Source organism: Bubalus kerabau, chromosome 22 (genome assembly GCF_029407905.1).
Source record: "Bubalus kerabau isolate K-KA32 ecotype Philippines breed swamp buffalo chromosome 22, PCC_UOA_SB_1v2, whole genome shotgun sequence".
Taxonomy (NCBI): Eukaryota; Metazoa; Chordata; class Mammalia; order Artiodactyla; family Bovidae; genus Bubalus; species Bubalus kerabau.
Window position 1 is genome coordinate 20015819 of NC_073645.1, and position 23054 is coordinate 20038872.

Below are 23054 nucleotides of genomic sequence, written 5' to 3' on the forward strand. Positions count from 1 at the left end.
GAAGAATGAGAGTAATAACTGTTCATGATTTATATATTACTTTATATATCACAAAGCACTTTCTCATCCAATATCAACTCAGTGCTTTGCACACAGTCTGTAATCGTAAAAACAAATCCCAGGTGCTTTCTAATGTCATTTTATTTTCTGTTCAAATAACAGAATATTTAGAGAGGTGGTAAATATTCAATTTCTTTTCTTCTTCATTTTTAAGACTTTTCTAGGTCAGCTCTTCTAATTTTGACACTTTAAGTGAAAATTCAAATTATAACACATTCTCAAATAACCTTGTTTTATTATTTCTGGAACCCTTCCAATTAAAATGTGTAAACTACAACCTGGGGTTTGATTTGATTATTTTTAACTGGAAGTTATATAACTTTCTTGTTTATGTGGCTGGGAAGTGAAAATTCGGGCTGTAAGATTCAATTAAGACAAGAGTCATTTTAAATTAAAAAAAAAAAAAGGAAAACATAAAATAAATATAAAGCTAAGGAAGCAAAAAAAAAAAAAAAAAAAAAAAGATTTGGCAATGTTCTTTCCCTGAATGATGCTTCAGTAAAACTGCTTCACAAGCAATGAACACAGAAGACTGATTTGGTTGTTGAAAAGTGAATAAAATCTGTATCAAATTGCTCCAAAAAAAAAAAAAACCCACTGTAATACCTTATATTAGACTCAACCTGCTTTAAATATTAGTTTCCGTATTTTTGTTTCTATAAAAATAGTAATATTCTGTGTTTACACATTATCAGCTCATTACATATTTCAAACAAATAAAAATGGTTTCAACTGAGATTCTGAATCCAATACATATACAATTAAGCATTAAAAAAAATAATTTTAACTACTAGGACATGTTTATCAACTTACATCTGTTCCTGTTTCACTCGATGACAAAACCTATAGGGCACTCTGTGAAAGAACTAACTCTAATATATTACACCACCTAGAATTATTGTTGCATTTTCTGAAGCTTTTAGCAATTAAAGCTATTATCTTGAGGTATAATTCTGGTGACCCCGTGTTTCATCCTAACTGCGCAGCAGCAACTTTCAACAATTCTGAGTACTTAAAATATTAACCTGTTTTCTCATACAGGTCGTTTTAAAAGAATGCTTTCGGTAAAAATGTCACAAGCATGTTATCCAGATTTAAACGTTAAAAGAAAACCACCAGGTGACTCATCATGCTAACTTTCCCTCTTAAACTTACTAGTTTGCTTGTATTTGGGATGTTAAAAAAAAAATCACATTCTACATATCCTAGATATTTTCGAGGATCAAAGTCTACTGTTGAGTAAGATGGGTCGGCAGAGAACAATCCTGCGGTTTATTCTGAGAGCTCCTTGGTGAGGAGCATGTCGGCCTCTAGGGAAACAGGCTCCAGAGGGGGCGGCAGTTCGGGGCTGCACTCTGGAGCGTACCCAGCTTGGCCGCCTCAGAAGTCCCCAGGGCTTCCCGCTTCTTTCTCTTCTAGCCTCCCGCTCGCCCTTTCCTCTCCGGCCAGCCACTGCACTACCCACTCAGCTCCTGGGCAGCAGGGCGTTACCGGAACAAAATCCCGGCACGCAAAGTGCTGGGTAGGAAGCGAGGCCCCACCCTGCCAAGAGGAGCGACCCCTCTAGGAAAAACTTTGGTGCGTGCTAAATCGCTTCAGTCCTATCGGACTCTTTGGGATTCCCACAGACTATAGCCAGCTAGGCTCCTCTGTCCATAGGATTCTCCAGGCAAGAATGTTGGAGTGGGTTGCCATGCCCTTCTCCAGGGGATCTTCCCCAGCCAGGGATCAAACCCGGCTCTCTTATTAAATCTGCTTTGGAAACCGGGTTTTTTACTATTACCACCTGGGAAGCTAGAAAAACTTGGCGGCAAGTTAATGGGAATCGCAGAGGCGCAGTTTCTAGGACCGGTTAGGACATCCTGCTGCCCAGCGATCTCATCCTTTGTCCTTTGACTGACTTCCTTGAAGTCCCAAACTCTGAGTGCTTTGCGAGCAACTCTTGACTTGATCTCCATCGCGATTCCCTCACTGATGGCAGCCATGATAACTGCATCCGGGTGTTTCGAAGAGCCGCACGCACATTCCCCCGGAAGTGACGCGAGCGCGGAGGGATCGCGTTCGGCTGAGAGGGGCTGAAGTGAAGAGACTGCCGGGAGCGGGCGCGGTAGGGAAGCTGTTTGTGGAAGCTGTTTGTGGCCGGGAAAGGTTGGGGACTTGGTGACAACCTACTGCCTGTAATACAAGTCACGTGTCTGGCATTGTGCTTAACACCAGCATTGCCATACCACTTAATGGCTTCTTCAACAACAGTCCCAGGAGAAAGAAATATTACTGTTTTCATTTTATATACGAGGAAGCTAAGGCTAAGAGAGGGGAAGTGATTTAAGATCATAGAGCTAGTATTCAGTGAAGCTGGTCTAACTCCATCAGTTTGGCTGCAGGACATGTGTTTGAAATCTCTCGTGCTTCCATTTAAAAAAATTCAAACCCCGGGTGCTTGTTATCCTGGTAAGCCGCTTCTGCAAGTGCTATTCACCTTCAGCTCAGCGTCCTGTTGCCGTTGAAGTGGGGCCAAGTCACAGCTCTTGTGCATTTTACTGTGGGCAGGAAGCTGAATGTATGCTCGGGTCACCATCACTCTCCCAATGACCTCGGGTTTCGCTTGGTCTCGTATCCTTGCCCCTACCAAAGGTAGATTCACATATATAGTATCTGCACTCACACATTCAGTACCTACCGTGTTAACTCTGGCCAAAAATCACTCTGTACTCCTACAGATTAAACATATATTTTAACAAAACTGGGCATTGTTGAACAACAAGAAATGTAAAATCCCATCATTTTCCCTGGTGCTCCCTCTTACCATATTATTTCATACATGATCAATAGCTTAAATGGATATTGAACTGGAAGTTTTGCATGTAGCATTATAGTGCAACAACTATGAAACACCAACATGAGGTGCTGCCCAGATGCATGTTTTTGAAGGAAGTATCTTTGTATTAGTCTGGGTCCTCTGAGGGATGGTTGTTATGATGAAATTAAATGTGCAAGATTTTATTAGAGGAAAACACTTGTGAGGGAGATTGGGGGAGGGAGCCTGGAAGAAGGGGAGGCTGGAAGAGCCATCAGACTGTGATGAAGTCTGAAACTGAGTGAAGGAGAGAGGGAAGAAAGATTGGTGGAAGTATCCTAGACTCCTACACAATCTAAGGAAGATTTAGCAAGGCTGTTGAGAATCCTTAAGCCAAAATCACTGTCAGAGGAGTTCTAGGAAAGAGCCTGCCTCATTGTCTATGCTGCCGTCAGTCATTGGCTGGAGTAGCCCATGAGAAGCTTGGCTCTTAGTGCAAGAATCTAGGGCTTTCAGCTTCTAGGGCTTCTGGTCAATCTTCTTCCTGTGTTTGGTCATCAAAATCCTAGAACTAATTTTTCAGTGGTTGGAACTTTTCACCTGTTTCAGGCTTAAAAGAAGATTTTGAAAGAGAGGATTTCAAAACAAGCACTTTAGGAGAGAGCCATTGTTATGCTTTCCCTCTCCCCTTCAGGTCTGATGAGTGAGGCTTCAGTGGCACTACTCAGAGAGCTTGGTATATGTCCCCTTGCTTTTGGGAAGTGTGGAGGTATATGACTGCATCTGGGAAATTGTAAGGGTGGGAGAAATGCGTCAGTTAGAAGTTTTGGCAGAGGAACAAAGGAAGTTGTAGTCCCTCCCATCAGGACAGATGATGTTTGAGTGTTTCTCTTGTACTACATGTGGGCCATGTGAAAGGGAGAGCTTGCCTGGAGACTTTTTTACTCTCTCAAGAGGACTGTGTAGAAGGGATATGAGACTTCAACAGAGAGAATCTGTGTAGTGTGGATTATTAGAAAATCTAGAGCTGTAAATGGAGCAGTTAACTGGGGGGAGATAGAATACATTGCCCATTTAGGGTGATCAACTTGTCCAAGTTTGCCTAGAACTCTCCTTGTTTTAGTACCAAAAATCTTGAGTTCCAGGAACCCTTCAGTCCCAGGTAATTCAGGATGATTGGTCATTCTACATGTCATAGGAGGAGGTATAGTCAGAAGGCACCCTAGCAGGAAGCCTCCAAGAACCCAAAAAATTGCTCATGAGAGTAAGAGTCAAGTTGAAATATCAAGCAGGTCCAGAGTATGTGAAGCTAGCTTATGAACATGTTGGTGTTAAAGTGGATTTTATCAGAGGATAATCGGAAAATGATGCTGAAGTAGGATCTTCTCCCTTGTGGAGTGTGTAGTAGTCTGCTCGAACTGTGTAACAAAATACTGCAATTTGGCTGGCTTAAACCACAAAAATTAGTTTTCTCAGTTTTGGAGAAGGAGGCCAGAAGTTCACGATCAGGGTTCTGGCTATTGTGTTTCTGGTGAGAATTCTCTTCCTGGCTTGTAGATGTTCACCTTCTTGCTGTGTCTTCACATGGGCTTCCCTGAGTGTGTGTGTGTGTGTGTGTCTGTCTGTCTGTCTGTCTGTATGTATGTATGGAGAGAGAGATGTCTCTGGTGTCTCATCATATAAGGACAATAATCAGATCAGGGTCCCACTCTTGTGACCTTGTTTTTATTGATTAATTGATGTGGCTGCAGTGGGTTTTTTAGTTGCAGCTCTCAGAATCTTTAGTTACAGCATGTGAACTCTTGGTTGCAGTATGTGGGATCTTAGTTCCCCGACCAAGGATTGAAATCGCATCCCCCTCATTGGGCACACAGAGTCTTAGCCACTGGGTCACCAAGGAAGTCCCTTATGACCTTATTTAACTTTAATGATTTCCTCAGAGGCCTCATCTCCAAATATGACAACACTGGGGGTTGGGGCTTCAACATATAAATTTTAGGAGGACATATTTATTTTATAAAACAGAGATATATTTTTTAGTGAGGAGCATAAGAATATTAGGTCTGTTCCATGCCTCACACCCTTATGGAGAAGATATGCTATATAGTGTATCTGTACCTTTTTGTGAATGAAGGTCAACATTATATTTGGAAATCTTTTCTGACACTTTAAGAGCTCTTCAGACATTATTTTAATCTTGTCAAGGTAAAACAGGACCCACTCAGAGAACTGTTTTCTTCTGTCCTATAGAGCAGAGTGAGTCACAAGCTAATGCTAACACTACCTGATCTGTAGAGAAACTCACAACAGACTGTATATATGGTGATCAAGACTTGGACTAAACAGGGATTTAGCAAACCCTGGGCCTGTTCTGTGTGGTGCTGCTTGTATTTGTGAAATTTGACATTTTTTTAAAAAGTTACACAGGAGGGAGAGAGTAAAAGAGTGAGAAAACGAGAGGCAGAGAATTGGACATCTGTGTTCATAGAATTGGATGTTGGATGTCCATAACATTCTCTTGAGCCCCTCCAGGAAGTCTGGCTGTTTAATTCCTTAAGGGTTTTAGTAGTTGGAACAAGGCACAGCTGTGAGCACAGAGTAATGGAAGGCTCTAAAATAAAAGTTATTTAAACATGACATACATTTATTTTTTCGTTCAAGAAATCTGGATGAAATCAGGTTGGGATTAGTATGGTGATTCATGGGGTGAGGATTCCAGGCTCTTGCTGTCTTGTGGCCCACTGTGTGTGGCTTTCATTTTCCAAAGTCATTTCAGTGTCCAAGATGGCTGCTAGAACTCTGGCCATTCCAGTGAATAGGAAGGACAAAGGAAATCAAAAAGCACACCTTTTCTACTTAAGAACAATTCCCAAAAGTTGTATACAAGCTTTTGCAAGAGAAGCTGGGAGAGATAGCTTTTTTTTTTTAATTGAAGATTCTCTCACTCTAGAACAGAGGTCCCACTTGTTTTTATAAATACAATTTTATTAGAATACAGCCCTACACATTTGACCTGTCGTCTGTGGCTACAGATTTTTAAACATATTATTAATGTAATTCACATGCCATACAATTCACTCATTTAAAATGTACAATTCAGTGACTTCTAGTCTAATCACAGAACCATGCATCTTGCACCAATTTAGAATATTTGCATCACCTTGAACAGAAACCCCACACCCTTTCGCTATTCTCCCTGAATCTCCCATCTCCCTTTCCCCTCCAAGACCTAAGCAACCAATGATCTACTTTCTATCTCTATAGATTTGTCTATCTTAGACTTTTCATATAAACTGAATCATATAATATGCAGTCCTTTGTGACTGGCTTCTTTCACTTCGAATAATATTTTCAAGGTTCACCCTAGTCATAGCATGTGTTAATGCTTCATTTCTTCTTGTGGCGAAATAATATTCCATTGTATCAATATGCAGAGTTATCCTTTCATCAGTTGATGGAAATTTGAGTTGTTTCTATCTTTTGACTATTGTGAATAAACCTATCTATAAACATTCATCTACAAGTTTTTGTGTTGATGTATGTTTTCAGTTCTCTTACTATATCTATCTCTTACTACTTCACCTTCACTTTTCACTTTCATGCATTGGAGAAGGAAATGGCAACCCACTCCAGTGTTCTTGCCTGGAGAATATCAGGGACAGAGGAGCCTGGTGGGCTGCCATCTCTGGGGTCGCACAGAGTCGGACACGACTGAAGCGACTTAGCAGCAGCAGCAACAGCAGGAGTGAAATTACTGACTAGTATGCCATTTGAGGGATGGCTAGATTATTTTCCAAAGTGGCTATACTGCTTTACATTCCCATCAGCAGTGTGTAAAGATTTTGATTTTTCCACAGCCTTATCATGCTTATTATCTTTTAAAAATTATAGTCAACCTAGTGGTTGTGAAATGATATCTTACTGTGGCTTTGGTTTGCATTTCTATAGTAACTAAAGATATTAAGCATCTTTTCATGAGCTTATTGGCCATTTGCATATTTGCTTTGGAGAAAAGTCTATACAGATCCTTTCTCCATTTTTCACTTAGATTATTTGTATTTTTGATATTGGATTGTAATAGTTCTTTATATATTATAGATATAAATGCCTTATCAGAAATATAATTTTCAGATCTTTTTTTCCATTCTGCTGGGTTTTTTTTTTAACTTTCTTTTTGGTGCCCTTTGAGTTACAAATATTTGTAATTTTGATGATGATCAGTTTATCTGTTTTTCCTTTTGTTGCTTCTGCTTTTGGTGTTGTCTAGGGCTGATTTTGTGTTACAATAGCAGAGTTGAGAGTAGTTGTAACAGAGATCCAAAGAATCCTCTGACCATATAGCAAGCCTAAAATATTCAATATCTGGTCCTTTCAGAAAAATTTGCCAACTCCTGCTCTAGAAATGGAGGGGAATGAATATATTGGGGAATTGCTAACAGTCTCTGTTATGAGGGATAGATTTTGACTCTGTGAAACCTTTTCTAAAGCATTCTAGTATAGTAATGTGCTAAGTATTTAAAGTACCTCTTTTAATCTTATAGTAAAAAGCCCTATTTTGCTTCATTGCCATTGAGAGGGTACCAAATGCAACCAAGATTGTAGATCTTCTATAGCTTCACTCTTCTGCTAGACTTTTAATCTGTTTTAAGTATTCATAGAATCATTGTCTTTACCATGATAGCAGTAGAGAGAGATGAATGAACTGGTAAGTTACTTAGTACCAAAGTAGCACATTTTCAATTCTGCTCATATGAGCACAACACCTGGTGAGCCCAAGCTCAAGGTTAAGAGAATCACACTGAATATTGTGAATGACTCCTGTACTCGTTGTAGTCCATTCGAGCCACTTTTAGAACTAGAACTGGTTATAGAGATATTTGAATCTGAGTATGTGTCTCCCAACACATGGATGTACGGTTTTAAAGAAAAAAGCCTAAGAGAAAAGTAGAGATTAGCAACAAAGAGAAAACCCTGTTGTTATTCTGGTTGTCCCTAAGGTTGGCTCTATGCCTCTACTAAGGTTGGCTCTATGCCTCTACCATCTGAGATTTGCTTATGTGAGCAAATAAACCCTTCTTTTCATTTACTTGTTTACTTTGGATTTCTGATATTTGCAACCAAGAGACCTTCAACTGATATATAATGGGAATCTGCTGAAGCAGTTGTATTATTCATGCTAATAAGAAGTAACTTTTAGAAATAAGCATCTGAAAAATACAATAAGCTGTTTAATGTCAACTGTTTTGGAAGTAAATATCAACTACCAATATCCATTTTCTTCTGTTCCTCCTGGGCACACAACCAGACTATATTTCCCAACATGCCTTGTTTCTAGATGGATTTATAAATTACCAGTGGAATTGGAAAGAAGTAATGTGCATTATTTTTAGATTGTGATGATTAAGAATAGGTGTTGGCTTCTTTATTTTTCCTAGTTTTCTTTTTCTGAAGTCCAAATGTGGAGAATTTGGTGGACTCTGAGCCCCCTGGGGGAAGTGGAGACCCTAGTTATAGGAAACCTAGATCCCTAAGTGTCTGCATGGAACACTCCTCTCTCTCTTAACCCACATTGGACTGAGACATGAGAAAGCAATAATCCTTTGTTCTGTTAAGACACTGCAAGAAAACAAACAACCGACTTTGACTAATATGTCAGCAGCTTTAAAATGCTTCCTTATGGATTTTGATGGAACTGACTGATTTGGGAAAAAATATTAAAGATATCAAGCATCTAAATAAATGTGATTAAGATTTAACCACGATTTATGAGAAATAATATTGTACTACAGTTGGTGGCAGTCCCTTCTGCTACAGGGCTTTGGGGTTTCCCTAGTAGCTCAGATGAGCTCTGCCTGCAATGCAGGAGACCCAGGTTTAATCCCTAGGTTGGGAAGATCCCTTGGAGAAGGGAATGGCAACCCACTCCAGTACTTTTGCCTGGAGAATCCCAGGGACAGAGGAGCCTGGCAGGCTACAGTCCACAACTGAGCGACTAAGAACCTATTCACAGCTACATACTAGTTCCCAGTTTGTGGAAGGATTCCCAGCAATGCTTAAAGATTAGCTGTTACTAATATGAATATGAAGACATGGATGATTTAGACAATATTTAATAACCTTGATGACAGTGCGAAAGTTTTCACTGTGGATGTCTGTCACTGGAATCTTTCATCATTTATCTTGTTCTAAACATATTCTCTTGAGGCAGGAGAATTCAGAGTACTGATCTGAGTACCACATATGTGGTTTTTTTATAAACCATTTCCCTTACTACTTCCTTCTCCACCTAGAACAAACAGATGAGTATACAGGCTCTATGGATAGTTCCATGAAATTTCTGATAAAGCCACAGGGGCCAGCTTTCTCTAGCTTATCCACTATCACTAGCCCTAGACTTGGGTAGCAGAAGCGTAGCAGTGAAATAGTGTAAAGGTGACATGTAAACAGGAACCAAAATAAGAGATGGATAGAAAAAGTTATGAGAATTTTTATTTTTTTAATTTATTTTATTGAAATAGTTTTACAATATTATTTCTACTGTACAGCAAAGTGATTGTTATACATATATATGTATTCTTTTTCATATTCTTTTCCATTATGGTTTATTACAGGATATTGAATATAGTTCCCTGTGCTACACAGTAGAGTCTTGTCTATCCATTCTATACATAATAGTTTGCAGCATCAGATCAGATCAGATCAGTCGCTCAGTCGTGTCCAACTCTTTGCGACCCCATGAATCGCAGCATGCCAGGCCTCCCTATCCATCACCAACTCCCTGAGTTCACTCAGACTTACGTCCATCGAGTCAGGGATGCCATCCAGCCGTCTCATCCTCTGTTGTCCCCTTCTCCTCGTGCCCCCAATCCCTCCCAGCATCAGAGTCTTTTCCAGTGAGTCAACTCTTCGCATGAGGTGGCCAAAGTACTGGAGTTTCAGCTTTAGCATCATTCGGTTAATCCCAAATTCCCAATCTATTCCTTTCCCATCCTCCCACTCCCTTGGCAACTGCAAATCTGTTCTCTATGTCTGTTTCTGTTTTGTAGGTAAGTTCATTTGTGTCATATTTTAGATTCCACATATAAGTGATTTCATATGATATTTGTCTTCCTCTTTCTGACTTACTTCACTTAGTATGGTAATCTCTAGGCCCATACATGTTGCCGAAAATGGCATTATTTCATTCTTTTTTATGGCTGAAAAGTTTTACATTCTATATAGGTACCATATATACATTTGTGTCCTTTATCCTCTCATGTGTTGATGGACATTTAGGTTGTTTCTATATCTTGGCTAAATAGTGCTGCAGTGTACATTGGGGTGCATGTATCTTTTTCAATTAAGGTTTTCTCTGAATATATACCCAGGAGTGGGATTGCAAGATCATATGGCAACTCTGGAACCTCTATCCTCTTCTCCATAGGGGCTGCACCAATTTACATTTCTCCCAACAGTGTAGGACAGTTTCCTTTTCTCCACACCCTCTCCAGCATTTGTTATGTGTAGGCTTTTTAATGATGGCCTTTCTGACTGGTGTGAGGTGGTACCTCATTGTAGTTTTGATTTGCATTTCAGATCCGAGAATTTTTATATCTCTTGATTCTGAGAGTTTCTGAGACCCAGTAACATTCCTGTCCTTCCAGTAGTTGTATGTTTAACTCTTCCTTTCATTGCAAATGATATCATACCTTAGTATTTTTTCCAATAAATATATCTTTTTCAAACTAGCTTGTTTGTTTGAAATGAAAAAAGAGACAGTACATACATAATCACTGAAAAAAAAGTATTATGCAAGAAGTGAGGGATTTCTCTTTCCATCTTAGTATTCCCGTTATACTGAGTAAACTACTCTTAATGTATTTGATTAATATCTTCTCATATTCTTTGTAGGCATGTTACACATATGAAATCATATCATCATATAATTACTTTCATTTACATTTCACTGTTTTACTTAGAAATCTATTGTGGAATTCTTTCTATATTAAGATGCATACTCTTTGTGACCCTATGGACTGTAGCCCACTAGGCTCCTCTGTCCAGGGAATTTTCCAGTCAAGAATACTGGAGTGGGTTCTCATTTCCTCCTCCAGGGGATCTTCCCAGGGATCGAACCCACATCTCTTATGTCTCCTGCATAGGCAGGTGGGTTCTTTTCCACTAGCACCACCTGGGAAACCCCAAGATATATACAATATACTTCATATTTTTACTAGGTATGTAATATTCTATTAGATGGTCATACCCCCAGTTTATTTAATTTCCTATAGATATTCAGAAGATGTTAACAATTACATGGTATTACAAAACAAAGATATAAAATTCTTTCATTCATTTATTAATTCAGCAAAAATTATGGTGTCCATACTAAGTGCCTGGCAACTTTCTAGGCACGGTAATTTCTATAGTTTCTATTTGTGGGAGGGGAAGAAATAAACAAGAGTACAAGTAAATGTGAGCTAAATAATTTCATCTAGTGATAAGTCTTGTGAAGACAATACAACATGGAGATTTGAAAGAGTGAAAAGTTTGGGTACAGAACTTACTGAGTTTGGGGGATCTGGGCCTTTTGCTCGTGGGTGACATTTGATATAAATCCTGAGTGATATAAGGGAAGCAGCCCTGTGAGATCCCAGCAGAGGGCACACCAACAGCACAGATCCTACGGGAGTTAGGAGGAGAAGAGATGAGGCCAGAGTATCAATCACAGTTCTCAGTTACAACTAGTAGAAACCAATGTAATAGTTAAAGGAGAAAAGGAATTTACTGAAAAATATCTGGCAGCTCACAGAATCTTTAGGATTACCAGACTGACTCAGCAAGATAAACTCCCCCAAATCCTACCACAGAACTGGTCTAGAGGGGATGTGACTGCTGTGACCGCTGGTTATGGACCAGCAGTGAGTGTATGGACCACCAAGACCGTATGGTGTCTTGCACCAATGACAATAATTCTACTTCTGGCTCTGAGATTTCAGTGTACCTGCCACCATTCCCCCCTGCCCTGCTGCTGTCTTTATTTGCAATACTAGTTTCTAATTTAAAGCTTGTAGAAATGATATGCTCATGTAAATCCTAAATATGTTTCTTTCCACATTTGTAGTGATACTTCTATAGACTAAATTTCTAGAGCTGTTGGGTTTAAAGGGAAGCACATCCAGGTTTTTGATAGGTACTGCTAAATCACCTCTCCCTAAAATGTTGCCATGATTTATACTACAAACAGTAGATGAGTATGTCAATTTCCTCAAAGCCATATCAATTCTAGATCTGTGTTTTACGGTAGTTTTGTTAATTTGGATCCACCTGGACATGATTCTGGCTGTATGACTTAGTAATTGTGTGTCATTGGGCAAATTAGTCCATTCTCTGAGTTTCCATTACCTTGTAGATATGATATGGAAATAATGACCACATTGCTGAGACTTTTAGTTGTCCCTTGATATCAATTTCCCCTTCTGCACTCATAGAACCCCAATTTTTACTTAGATCTAGAGCCGTCCAGAGTCAATACTAATTTGCTAGTTTCTTTTAGTCATAGCCAGCATTAAAACCTGCAGAATGGGTATCAGCTGTGTGCAATAATATCCTGCAGCTAATAGTGAATCACTTTTTAAAGAAATACTACATCATAAACATTCTTTATTGTACAAAGAATGACACTTGATAGAAAAGCTCAGATATTTATGCCTCCAAGTTAAAGTAATCAAGAACAGACTCAGTGTAAAGAGAATTTTTAAATACCTGGGATGATTTATTTTGCTTACATATTCCTTTTTATTTATGCACAGAAGTGATATGTAGTTAAGTTCATGTGTAAGTAAATAATAAAAATTTTAAGTGATAAGCATTCAGTTCAGTCATTCAGTTGTGTCCAACTCTTTGAGACCACATGGACTGCACCATGCCAGCTCATGGAGTTTGCTCAAATTCATGTCCATCAAGTTGGTGATGCCATTCAACCATCTCATCCTCGACTGTCCCCTTCTCCTCCTGCCTTCAATCCTTCCCAGCATCAGGGTCTTTTCTAATGAGTCAGTTCTTCCCATCAGGTGGCCAAAAGTATTGGAGCTTCAGCTTCAGCATCAGTCCTTCCAATTAATATTCAGGACTGATTTCCTTTAGGATTGATTGGTTTAGTCTCCTTGCAGTGCAACGGACTCTCAAGAGTCTTCTCCAACGACATAGTTCAAAAGCATAAGTTCTTCAGTGCTCAGCTTTCTTTATAGTTCAACTCTCACATCCATACATGACTACTGGAAAAACCTTAGCTTTGACTAGATGAACGTTTGTAGGTAAAGTAATGTTTCTGATTTTTAATTTGCTGTCTAGGTTTGTCATAGCTTTTCTTCCAAGGAGCAAGCATCTTTTAATTTCATGGCTGCAGTCACCATCTGCAGTGATTTTGGAGCCCAAGAAAATAAATTCTGTCACTGTTTCCATTGTTTCCCCATCTATTTGCTATAAAGTGATGGGGCCAAATACCATGATCTTGGTTTTCTGAATGTTGAGTTTTAAGCCAGCTTGCCAGCTTCTTCACTCTCCTCTTTCACTTTCATCGAGAGGCTCTTTAATTCTTCTTTGCTTTCTGCCATAAGGGTGGTGTCATCTGAGGTTATTGGTATTTCTCCCAGCAATCTTGATTCCAGCTTGTGCTTCCTCCAGCCCAGCGTTTCTCATGATGTATTCTGCATATGAGTTAAATAAGCAGGGTGACAATATACAGACTTGATGTGCTTCTTTTCTTATTTAGAATCAGTCTGTTGTTCCATGTCCAGTTTTAACTGTTGCTTCCTGACCTGCATACAGACTTCTCAGGAGGCAGGTCAGGTGGTCTGGTATTCCCATCTCTTGAAGAATTTTCCACAGTTTATTGTGATCCACACATTCAAAGGCTTTAGCGTAGTCAATGAAGCAGAAATAGATGTTTTCCTGGCAATCTCTTGCTTTTTCTATGATCCAATGGATGTTGACAGTTTGATCACTGGTTTCTCTGCCTTTTCTAAATGCAACTTGAATATCTTGAAGTTCTTGGTTCATGTACTGTTGAAGCCTAGCTTGGAGAATTTTGAGCATTTACTTTGCTAGTGTGTGAGATGAGTGGAATTGTGCAGTAGTTTGAATATTCTTTGGCATTGCCTTTCTTTGGGATTGGAACGAAAACTGACCTTTTCCAGTCCTGTGGCTACTGCTGAGTTTTCCAAATTTGCTAGCATATTGAGTGCAACACTTTCACAGCATCATTTTTTAGGATTTGAAATAGCTCAGCTGGAATTCCATCACCTCCACCAGCTTTGTTCATAGTGATGCCTCCTAAGGCCCTCTTGACTTCACATTCCAGGATGTCTGGCTCTAGGTGAGTGATCACACTATCACGGTTATCTGGGTCATGAAGATATTTTTTATAGTTCTTCTGTGTCTTCTTGCCACCTCTTCTTAGTATCTTCTGCTTCTGTTAGGTCCATACTGTATCTGTCCTTTATTGTGCCCATCTTTGCATGAAATGTTCCCTTGGTATCTCTAATTTTCTTGAAGAGATCTCTATTCTTTCTCATTCTATTATTTTCCTCTATTTCTTTGCACTGATCACTTAGAAAGGCTTTCTATCTCTCCTTGCTATTCTTTGGAACTCTGCAAATAAGCATTGTCACAATTTAATTAGGAATTTTTTTATATTCTTAGATTTAATTAAGAAATAAACAATAATGGTCTCAAATGTCCATTCTTGCCACCTTCTACAGTAATTGAAATTATCCTGTGCCTGCACCAATTAATCTGTTTTTGGTGTGGTGTGTCTAGCTCACATGCCTTCAGATTAAGAAAAACAATACTCAGGGAGCTTCATTAAGGTCCTGCATTAAGGAGACTCATGCATACCTAGTCCTGATCAAGGTATAAAATTTTGGACTTTGAACTCATGCTGTAATGGGATGAATCTTTTGAGGGTGAGTGTATTTTGCATATGAATGGAACAGAGGATGGAATGTAATAGCCGGCTAACAAGATGGCCTCCAGTTGTTGTAGTCTCTTAGTATTAATACATTTAGGTAGCTCTAGCTCCCTCCCACACTGAATACAGTTGACCTCTATAACTTGCAGGATATTGCTGAAATGAGGGAGTATGACTTCTGAGACTTCGCCATAAAAGACAATGGCTTTCATCTTGTGTTCACTTGGATCAAATACTTTGGTAGAACCCAGCTGCCATGCCAGGAGGGCACTCAGGCATCCCTAATGGACAGGATCATGTAGCATTGCTTGAACTGAACTGAAGTATTTTTTATTTCTGCACCTTTCTCTGTGTCTCTCTGTCTTTCCCCTCTCTCTACATATATATATGTGTGTGTGCTGCTGCTGCTAAGTCACTTCAGTCGTGTCCAACTCTGTGTGACCCCATAGACGTCAGCCCACAAAGCTCCCCCATCCCTGGGATTCTCCAGACAAGAACACTGGAGTGGGTTGCCATTTCCTTCTCCATATGTGTGTGTGCGTGTGTGTATATATATATATATTATGATATATATTTTTTTAGAGACCATACTGTGCAATGCATGCAGGATTTTATTAACAGTCCCCCAACTAGGGACTGAACCCACATCCCCTGCAGTGGAAGAAAAGAAGAGTCTTAATCACTGGACCTCCAGGGAAGTTCCTGTTTTTAAAAAACATTTTGTTAAAAAATTTTAATGAACTACTCTTAGGACAACAGCTACATAAAAAACACCAGTTCTTGGCAGCTATGTTGTGGCAGATGCACTGAAGACAGTTGCTGGGTTGGTACTTGTCTATCCCTGTGGAGTCATTTTTCTCTGCTCTCCATTTGGAATTGTTACCCCTCTACCTTATCAGCAATATTTTTTTTTAGATATACAACATTTTTTAAATTTTAGGCAGCATTTTTCAGGATTTGTTACTGGGAGATGTCTCTCTACTCACAGACTCTACCAAAAATTTTTCAGGAGACATTCAAATGTTTAAATTCTAAGTGTGTTTTGTCTGAATTCAGATTCACTGTTACTTTTATGAAAACATTGGTGTTTCTTCTAGAAAAGCTGGCCATTGAAGCATGCTTCTATAAAATACAACTCTTGCTACAAATGTGACTATGAAGTTTACAGTGAGAACACTAATTCTGCAAAAAATCATCTCTTTCCAGATAGATATACATATATGCCTCTTTAAAATGTTGGGTTAAACAAATGTTTGTGAAATCTCCATATTCTTCAAGAGGAAGAGGGAAATAGCAATCAACATAGCAAACTTTCTATTTTAAGATTATTTATTACTCCTGTCAGAGACTTTCCTAACAATTGGAATATGAATAGGGCAGCATTGAAATGGATATAGATGACTTTCAGTGAAACCTCATTTACATGAGATGAAATTAAAGAATATTAAAACTTACTGGGGAACTTCCCCAGTGGTTAAGACTCTGCACTCCCAATGTAGGGGGCATGGGTTCAGTCCCTGGTCTGGGAATTAAGATCCTGCATGCCACAGGGTGTGGCCAGAAAATTTAAAAAAGAAACTTCAGTTCAGTCGCTCAGTCATGTCCAACTCTTTGCTACCCCATGAATTGCAGCATGCCAGGCCTCCCTCTCCATCACCAACTCCCAGAGTTCACTCAGACTCTCATCCATTGAGTCGGTGATGCCATCCAGCCATCTCATCCTCTGTCGTCCCCTTCTCCTCGTGCCCCCAATCCTTCCCAGCATCAGAGTCTTTTCCAGTGAGTCAACTCATCCCATGAGGTGGCCAAAGTACTGGAGTTTCCGCTTTAGCATCATTCCTTCCAAAGAACATCCAGGGCTGATCTCCTTCAGAATGGACTGGTTGGATCTCCTTGCAGTCCAAGGGACTCTCAAGAATCTTTTCCAACACCACAGTTCAAAAGCATCAATTCTTCGGCGCTCAGCTTTCTTCACAGTCGAACTCTTACATCCATACATGACCACTGGAAAAACCATAGCCTTGACTAGATGGACCTTTGTTGGCAAAGTAATGTCTCTGCTTTTCAATATGCTATCTAGGTTGGTCATAACTTTCCTTCCAAGGAGTAAGCGTCTTTTAATTTCATGGCTGCAGTCACCATCTGCAGTGATTTTGGAGCCCCCCAAAAATAAAGTCTGACACTGTTTCCACTGTTTCCCCATCTATTTGCCATGAAGTGATGGGACCAGATGCCATGATCTTCGTTTTCTGAATGTTGAGCTTTAAGCCAACTTTTCCACTCTCCTCTTTCACTTTCATCAAGAGGCTTTTCAGTTCCTCTTCACTTTCTGCCATAAGGGTGGTCTCATCTGCATATCTGAGGTCATTTTCGTCAAGATGGCCGGAGGATATTTCTTCTGGCCATCTTGATTCCAGCTTGTGGTTCTTCCAGTCCAGCGTTTCTCATGATGTACTCTGCATATAAGTTAAATAAGCAGGGTGACAATATACAGCCTTGACGTACTCCTTTTCCTATTTGGAACCAGTCTGTTGTTCCATGTCCAGTTCTAACTGTTGCTTCCTGACCTGCATATAGGTTTCTCAAGAGGCAGGTCAGGTGGTCTGGTATTCCCATCTCTTGAAGAATTTTCCACAGTTTATTGTGATCCACACAGTCAAAGGCTTTGGCATAGTCAATAAAGCAGAAATAGATGTTTTCCTGGAACTCTCTTGCTTTTTTGATGATCCAGCGGATGTTGGCAATTTGATCTCTGGTTCCTCTGCCTTTTCTAAAACCAGCTTGAACATCTGGAAGTTCACGGTTCATGTACTGCTTTGGAAATGTTTTCTTTGAAATAAGACTACAGCAATTTGCATATAATAAAAATTACAGACTCAGGGTCATCAAATAGAGATGGAATTATTTGACAGTGAAGGAGAAGAAAAGATTTGACGTGACTTATAACTCCCTTCTTACCATTTTCCATCTTAGAATAATTTACCTTTCTAAAAATTACTAAATGTTGCTTCATTTTAAATTAAATTTTTATCAGTTTTGAGGTAAGTGCTTAGGTATTTTTCAAGAACTTATTTTTGGCTACCACTCTATATGTATTTAAATGATAGGTTTAATGATTATATTTTCTAAAAATTGTGTTTTGTATGCCATTTTATGATGTTTTTAGGTTATTATATTTGAAATGTATTTATATGTAGTTTCTCTATTTTAAAACGTTTGTTAAACTTGAAAATTTTAAAGAAAATACCCATCCTAATACCCATATTTCAATACTATGTGAGGTGAAATACACTCCTATTTATATTGTCATTTTATCCTAGTTTTGGAATTAGGTTGTAGGGTATTGATTCTAGGAAATGCGTTAGGACTTTCTTTATGTCTTAAAATATATTCAAGTTTTCTATCCCATTTCTCTAAGCTTTTTAAGTGGAGGAGTACATAAATTAGATAAAGTTTGATGGTTTTATTTTCAAATCTATATCCTTACTAATTTTCTTTTGCTTGCCCTATCAGTTTTTGATAAAATAATTTTAAATTTCCTCTCTGTGATTGTGGATCTTTTTTTTTTTTCATATAAAAGCAGTTTTTTGTTATTTTTTGCTTTAAAAATTCAAATTTTAGGTGGTTATGTGTTTTTTGTTATTTTTTGCTTTAAAAATTCAAATTTTAGGTGGTTATGTGTAAGTCAGGAATGTGATATCTTCTTGGTTGATTGTTCCTTGTATTGTTACTTATAGTGACTCTTTAAATGATATTTTGGACTCATGTTAATATTTTAAGCCTATATTTTTTTAGTTTAATATTTTCTTGGTGTATCTTTATATTCTTTACTTTCAAACATTATAGTTTTGTTTTAGATTTTCTTTTGTTAGCAACATAAAGATGAAATTTATTTTTGTGACATATTCTGAGAATCTCTCTATATGTAAACAATCTGTTCAAATGCTTATTGATATATTTAGACTTATTTTTTACCATAGTACTTGCCTTTTTATTTATCACCATTAATCTTTGTATTTATATATTTTCCTTCATTATGTTGGATTGAAAGAGTTTTACTGCCTTTTAATCCTTTCCTGATTTGGAAACTATGGACTGTATCCTATTCTTTTAATAGTAATGCTTAATTTTTCATGTATGTACATAGTATGTAATTTTTCGGACAATGCCTGTAATTACTCAGTATTTCTATCTTTCTTCTGAATATCTTATAACTTTTATCCACTGAACACCAATCTTGTAGTTGTTGCATAGGTTGTTTCAACTTTTTTCAAAGCTAAGTTTTTTTAAGAGTTATTAATTTGCAGAAATACGTTGTAAATTTCAGAACTCACCATTTTTGTTAAATCTCGCACCTTTCCGTAGGTTTACTTATCTTCTAGCTAAAATTCATTCTTTTAATAGTATTTTTAGAGGGGACATATGGTGAATAAATTTACTTAATTTTCATAGAATGATAAATATCTTTATTTTGCCTTTTTATAATAGTTTAGCTAGAATCCTAGGTTAACATTCACCATCTCTTAATATTTCAAAAAAGTCGTGCCATTGTTTTTGGCATTAAGTATGTTATTGAAAAATTTGTCTTTAGGTTGTCATTCATTTGTATTTATTCTGTCTTTTCTTACTGAAAATTCTAAGCAATTTTCTCTCTTGATATTTAAAAATTTCAATATATCCAGGTATGTTTTTATTTATCCTATTGAGAGTTTGTGATACATTTTTAAATGAAGGGCTCATATTTGTTCAGTTCACAAAAATGTTTAGATTTTATCCTTTTAAATATTGCTTTTCGCCCTACCAAGATGGCGGCCGTGGGGCGAGTCGGCTCCTTCGGTTCCTGTCCGCCAGGATTAACCGCGACTTACACAGGCGGCCCCCTAGCCAACGAGCTAGCGTCGGGCAACGGCGGCGCCGCGGCAGGCGACGACGAGGACGGACAGAACCTTTGGTCCTGCATCCTCAGTGAGGTCTCCACCCGCTCGCGCTCCAAACTCCCCGCGGGGAAGAACGTGCTGCTGCTGGGTGAAGATGGAGCTGGAAAAACAAGCTTAATAAGAAAAATTCAGGGAATAGAGGAGTACAAGAAAGGAAGAGGATTGGAATATCTGTACTTAAATGTTCATGATGAAGACAGGGACGATCAAACAAGATGTAATGTATGGATCTTGGATGGAGACCCATATCACAAAGGCCTCCTTAAATTTTCACTGGATGCCATTTCTCTGAAGGACACTCTGGTTATGCTGGTTGTTGACATGTCAAAGCCTTGGACTGCTTTGGATTCTTTACAGAAATGGGCAAGTGTTGTTAGAGAACATATTGACAAATTGAAAATTCCTCCTGAAGAAATGAAAGAAATGGAACAAAAGTTGGTGAGAGATTTTCAAGAATATGTTGAACCAGGAGAAGATTTCCCAGCTTCCCCTCAGAGAAGAAGTACCGCGTCACAGGAGGACAGGGATGACAGCGTGCTCTTGCCTCTGGGTGCGGACACGCTCACACAGAACCTGGGCGTTCCAGTGCTAGTGGTGTGCACAAAGTGTGATGCCATTAGTGTGTTGGAGAAAGAACATGACTACAGAGATGAGCATTTTGATTTTATTCAGTCACATATCCGGAAGTTTTGTTTACAGTATGGTGCAGCACTTATATACACTTCAGTAAAAGAAAATAAAAATATAGATTTAGTATATAAGTACATCGTCCAGAAACTCTATGGATTTCCTTATAAGATTCCTGCTGTTGTTGTGGAAAAAGATGCAGTATTTATTCCAGCAGGGTGGGATAATGATAAGAAAATAGGAATATTACATGAAAACTTTCAAACGTTAAAAGCAGAAGATAATTTTGAAGACATCATAACTAAACCACCTGTCCGAAAGTTTGTGCATGAGAAGGAAATTATGGCGGAAGATGACCAAGTGTTTCTTATGAAGCTACAGTCCCTTTTAGCAAAGCAACCACCAACTGCAGCTGGAAGGCCTGTGGACGCCTCACCAAGAGTCCCAGGAGGCTCCCCTCGAACACCAAACAGATCTGTGTCATCCAACGTTGCTAGCGTGTCACCCATCCCTGCTGGGTCAAAAAAGATTGATCCAAACATGAAAGCTGGAGCTACAAGTGAAGGTGTCCTGGCAAATTTCTTTAACAGTTTGCTGAGTAAGAAGACTGGCTCCCCAGGAGGCCCTGGTGTTGGAGGTGGCCCTGGAGATGGGGCTGCGGGCGGAGGCGGCGGTTTACCATCGTCTGCCAAAAAGTCAGGCCAGAAGCCCGTCCTGTCAGACGTCCATGCGGAGCTGGACAGAATCGCACGGAAACCAGTGACAGTCTCCACTACCACACCTACATCTCCTGCGGAAGGAGAAGCTTCTTGAAGATGCCAAATAAAGCCATTTATTCACTTTCTGGGATAATGTAAACTTGCCTCTGCCTTCTCCTTCAGAAGTGGGATTAGGGAGCTGGAGTGCTTTTTCAGATGGACTAAATTTATGTCCTTTTTTTGTGTGTGTGGTTGCCCATTTTTTAATAAAAGGGAACTATACAGAAAAAATTATTCTACACTATGTAGGATTGCTGTTTGCATCGCCACTTTGCATAAGAAAGTAATTTTGGATTTTGAAAAACTCAAATTTATAGATGTGAAATACAGCCATGGGATCATATTCTGAAGGCTACTTAAAACATCTAGGAGGGTTTGGGAAGGGCAGAAAAATAATACGCTTTGGGCATTTGACTGACTTGGAAGTCCAAGCTTATTTTAGTTAAGACTGTTAAGAAATCTTTTAAAGAATTATGTAGTAGTTTTGCTGGAAAAGGATGATCAGTTGTCAGATTTTCCACCCCACCGTAACTATACCACCACACATGGAATGTGCTGAGAATCCTGTCAGGTAGCGTTGGATACACTAGTCACTGTCTTAATCCATGGTCCTATAAGTTATCAAAATGTGATTTAGAAACTTTGGTCAAGATTTGTTTCTTTAACTGAGAAGAAAAAGAAAGCACGCTGCCTGAATGGATAAAAGAAAAATGCAGAGGTTAAAATGTAAAGAGGTATAACAGTCTGGATTTGTCTATATCTATATATATATATATATTTACCTATATATATATATATATATATATGACTCTGCCTTAATATACCCCTTTTATGTTTGTGACTTTCAACTGTAATCAGTTAATAAAGTATTTATTCTCTGCAAAAAAAAAAAAAAAACTATTGCTTTTCCAACATTAACACACTTGCATATTTTTTGTACTGCTCCAACAGATGTATGTGTTGGAGACACTCAATTTATTCTCCATGTCCATTATCTGTTTTTTCAGTGGAGAGTCCCTGAGACTCTTCACTGAGACTGACATCCTGACCACTCAGGGTACTTATGGACCAGCTTGCCAGCCGATGGGACCAGACCCCGCTGCTGCAACTGGGACCCTTTTGTCCCTGGTCTCCTCCTGGCATGGACGACAGGTCAGAGTACCCTGACCAGGTAAAGAACAAGAGACTTTACTGACCTCTTTCTCCTTCCTTCTCTCTTTCCTCTTCTTAACCCTTCCTGTCCTACCTTTTTTTTTTTTTTCCTCATCTCCCTCTCCTGGACTCAGGAGTCCAGTTGAAGGACCTCAGCCTGAGCTGAGAGTTGGAGGCCTATCACCTTCACTTGGCAGATAACTTGAATTCTGGTTCTGTTCTGGTCTGGTTTCTGGTTTGAATTCTGGTTCCATTCTGGTCTGGTCTGGTTTCTGGTAGGGCTGAGTTCCAATCCTCCCTTCCCCAGAGCTCCAGGGTAAAGTCTGGTAACGCCTGGGTATCTGCAGGTGGCAAGAGACATCTATAAGGCCACCCCTTTTGACCACCCCCCCACCCCGCCTTCCTCCCCTTCTGCTTTCAACCTGGCCTCCATTCCTCCCTTTGAAATCTTTGAAGACCTGAGATATTTTCATTTACTCTGTTCATACTTGGATCTGAAGTTCTGCGTCTCTATAGGAGGTTTTCTGAGAGACTGCAATCTTGTATTTTAAGGAGTGTCTGATTAGGATGACTGGGCATGTGTGTGTGTTCTGTGTTGTGATTTGTGATGGCCATTTTGCTTTGTGTGGCTGCCATTTTGTTTAGACCTGCTGCCATTTTGTTAGAGCTTGATTTTCTCTCCCTGTGCCTTGAGATCAGGCCTCTCAGAAATACTAATCTAGACCATCTCTAATTCCTGAGACTAAGGGGAAAATGGGAAGAAGCTTTTAAAA

The 23054-nt window shown here is 39.1% G+C and overlaps 2 protein-coding genes across 2 annotated transcripts in view; both read left to right on the forward strand.

Annotated features, from left to right (window-relative positions):
* The first annotated feature begins 2050 nt into the window (after positions 1–2050).
* The window catches only part of ZNF518A (zinc finger protein 518A), a 55076-nt gene continuing 34072 nt past the window's right edge, over positions 2051–23054 (forward strand). The window contains exon 1 of the mRNA XM_055560756.1: positions 2051–2167. The gene's annotated coding sequence lies outside the window, so the exon portion shown is untranslated. The remainder of the gene's footprint in view (positions 2168–23054) is intronic.
* Positions 19608–21360, forward strand: LOC129636975 (cytoplasmic dynein 1 light intermediate chain 1). The gene has a single exon (XM_055560762.1). The coding sequence runs from the start codon at positions 19613–19615 to the stop codon at positions 21182–21184; it is 1572 nt and encodes a 523-aa protein (XP_055416737.1). The 5' UTR covers positions 19608–19612; the 3' UTR covers positions 21185–21360.

What these genes read in the sequence shown, in the direction of transcription:
- LOC129636975 (XM_055560762.1), top strand. Translation starts at nt 19,613, where the DNA reads ATGGCGGCCGTGGGGCGAGTCGGCTCCTTCGGTTCCTGTCCGCCAGGA.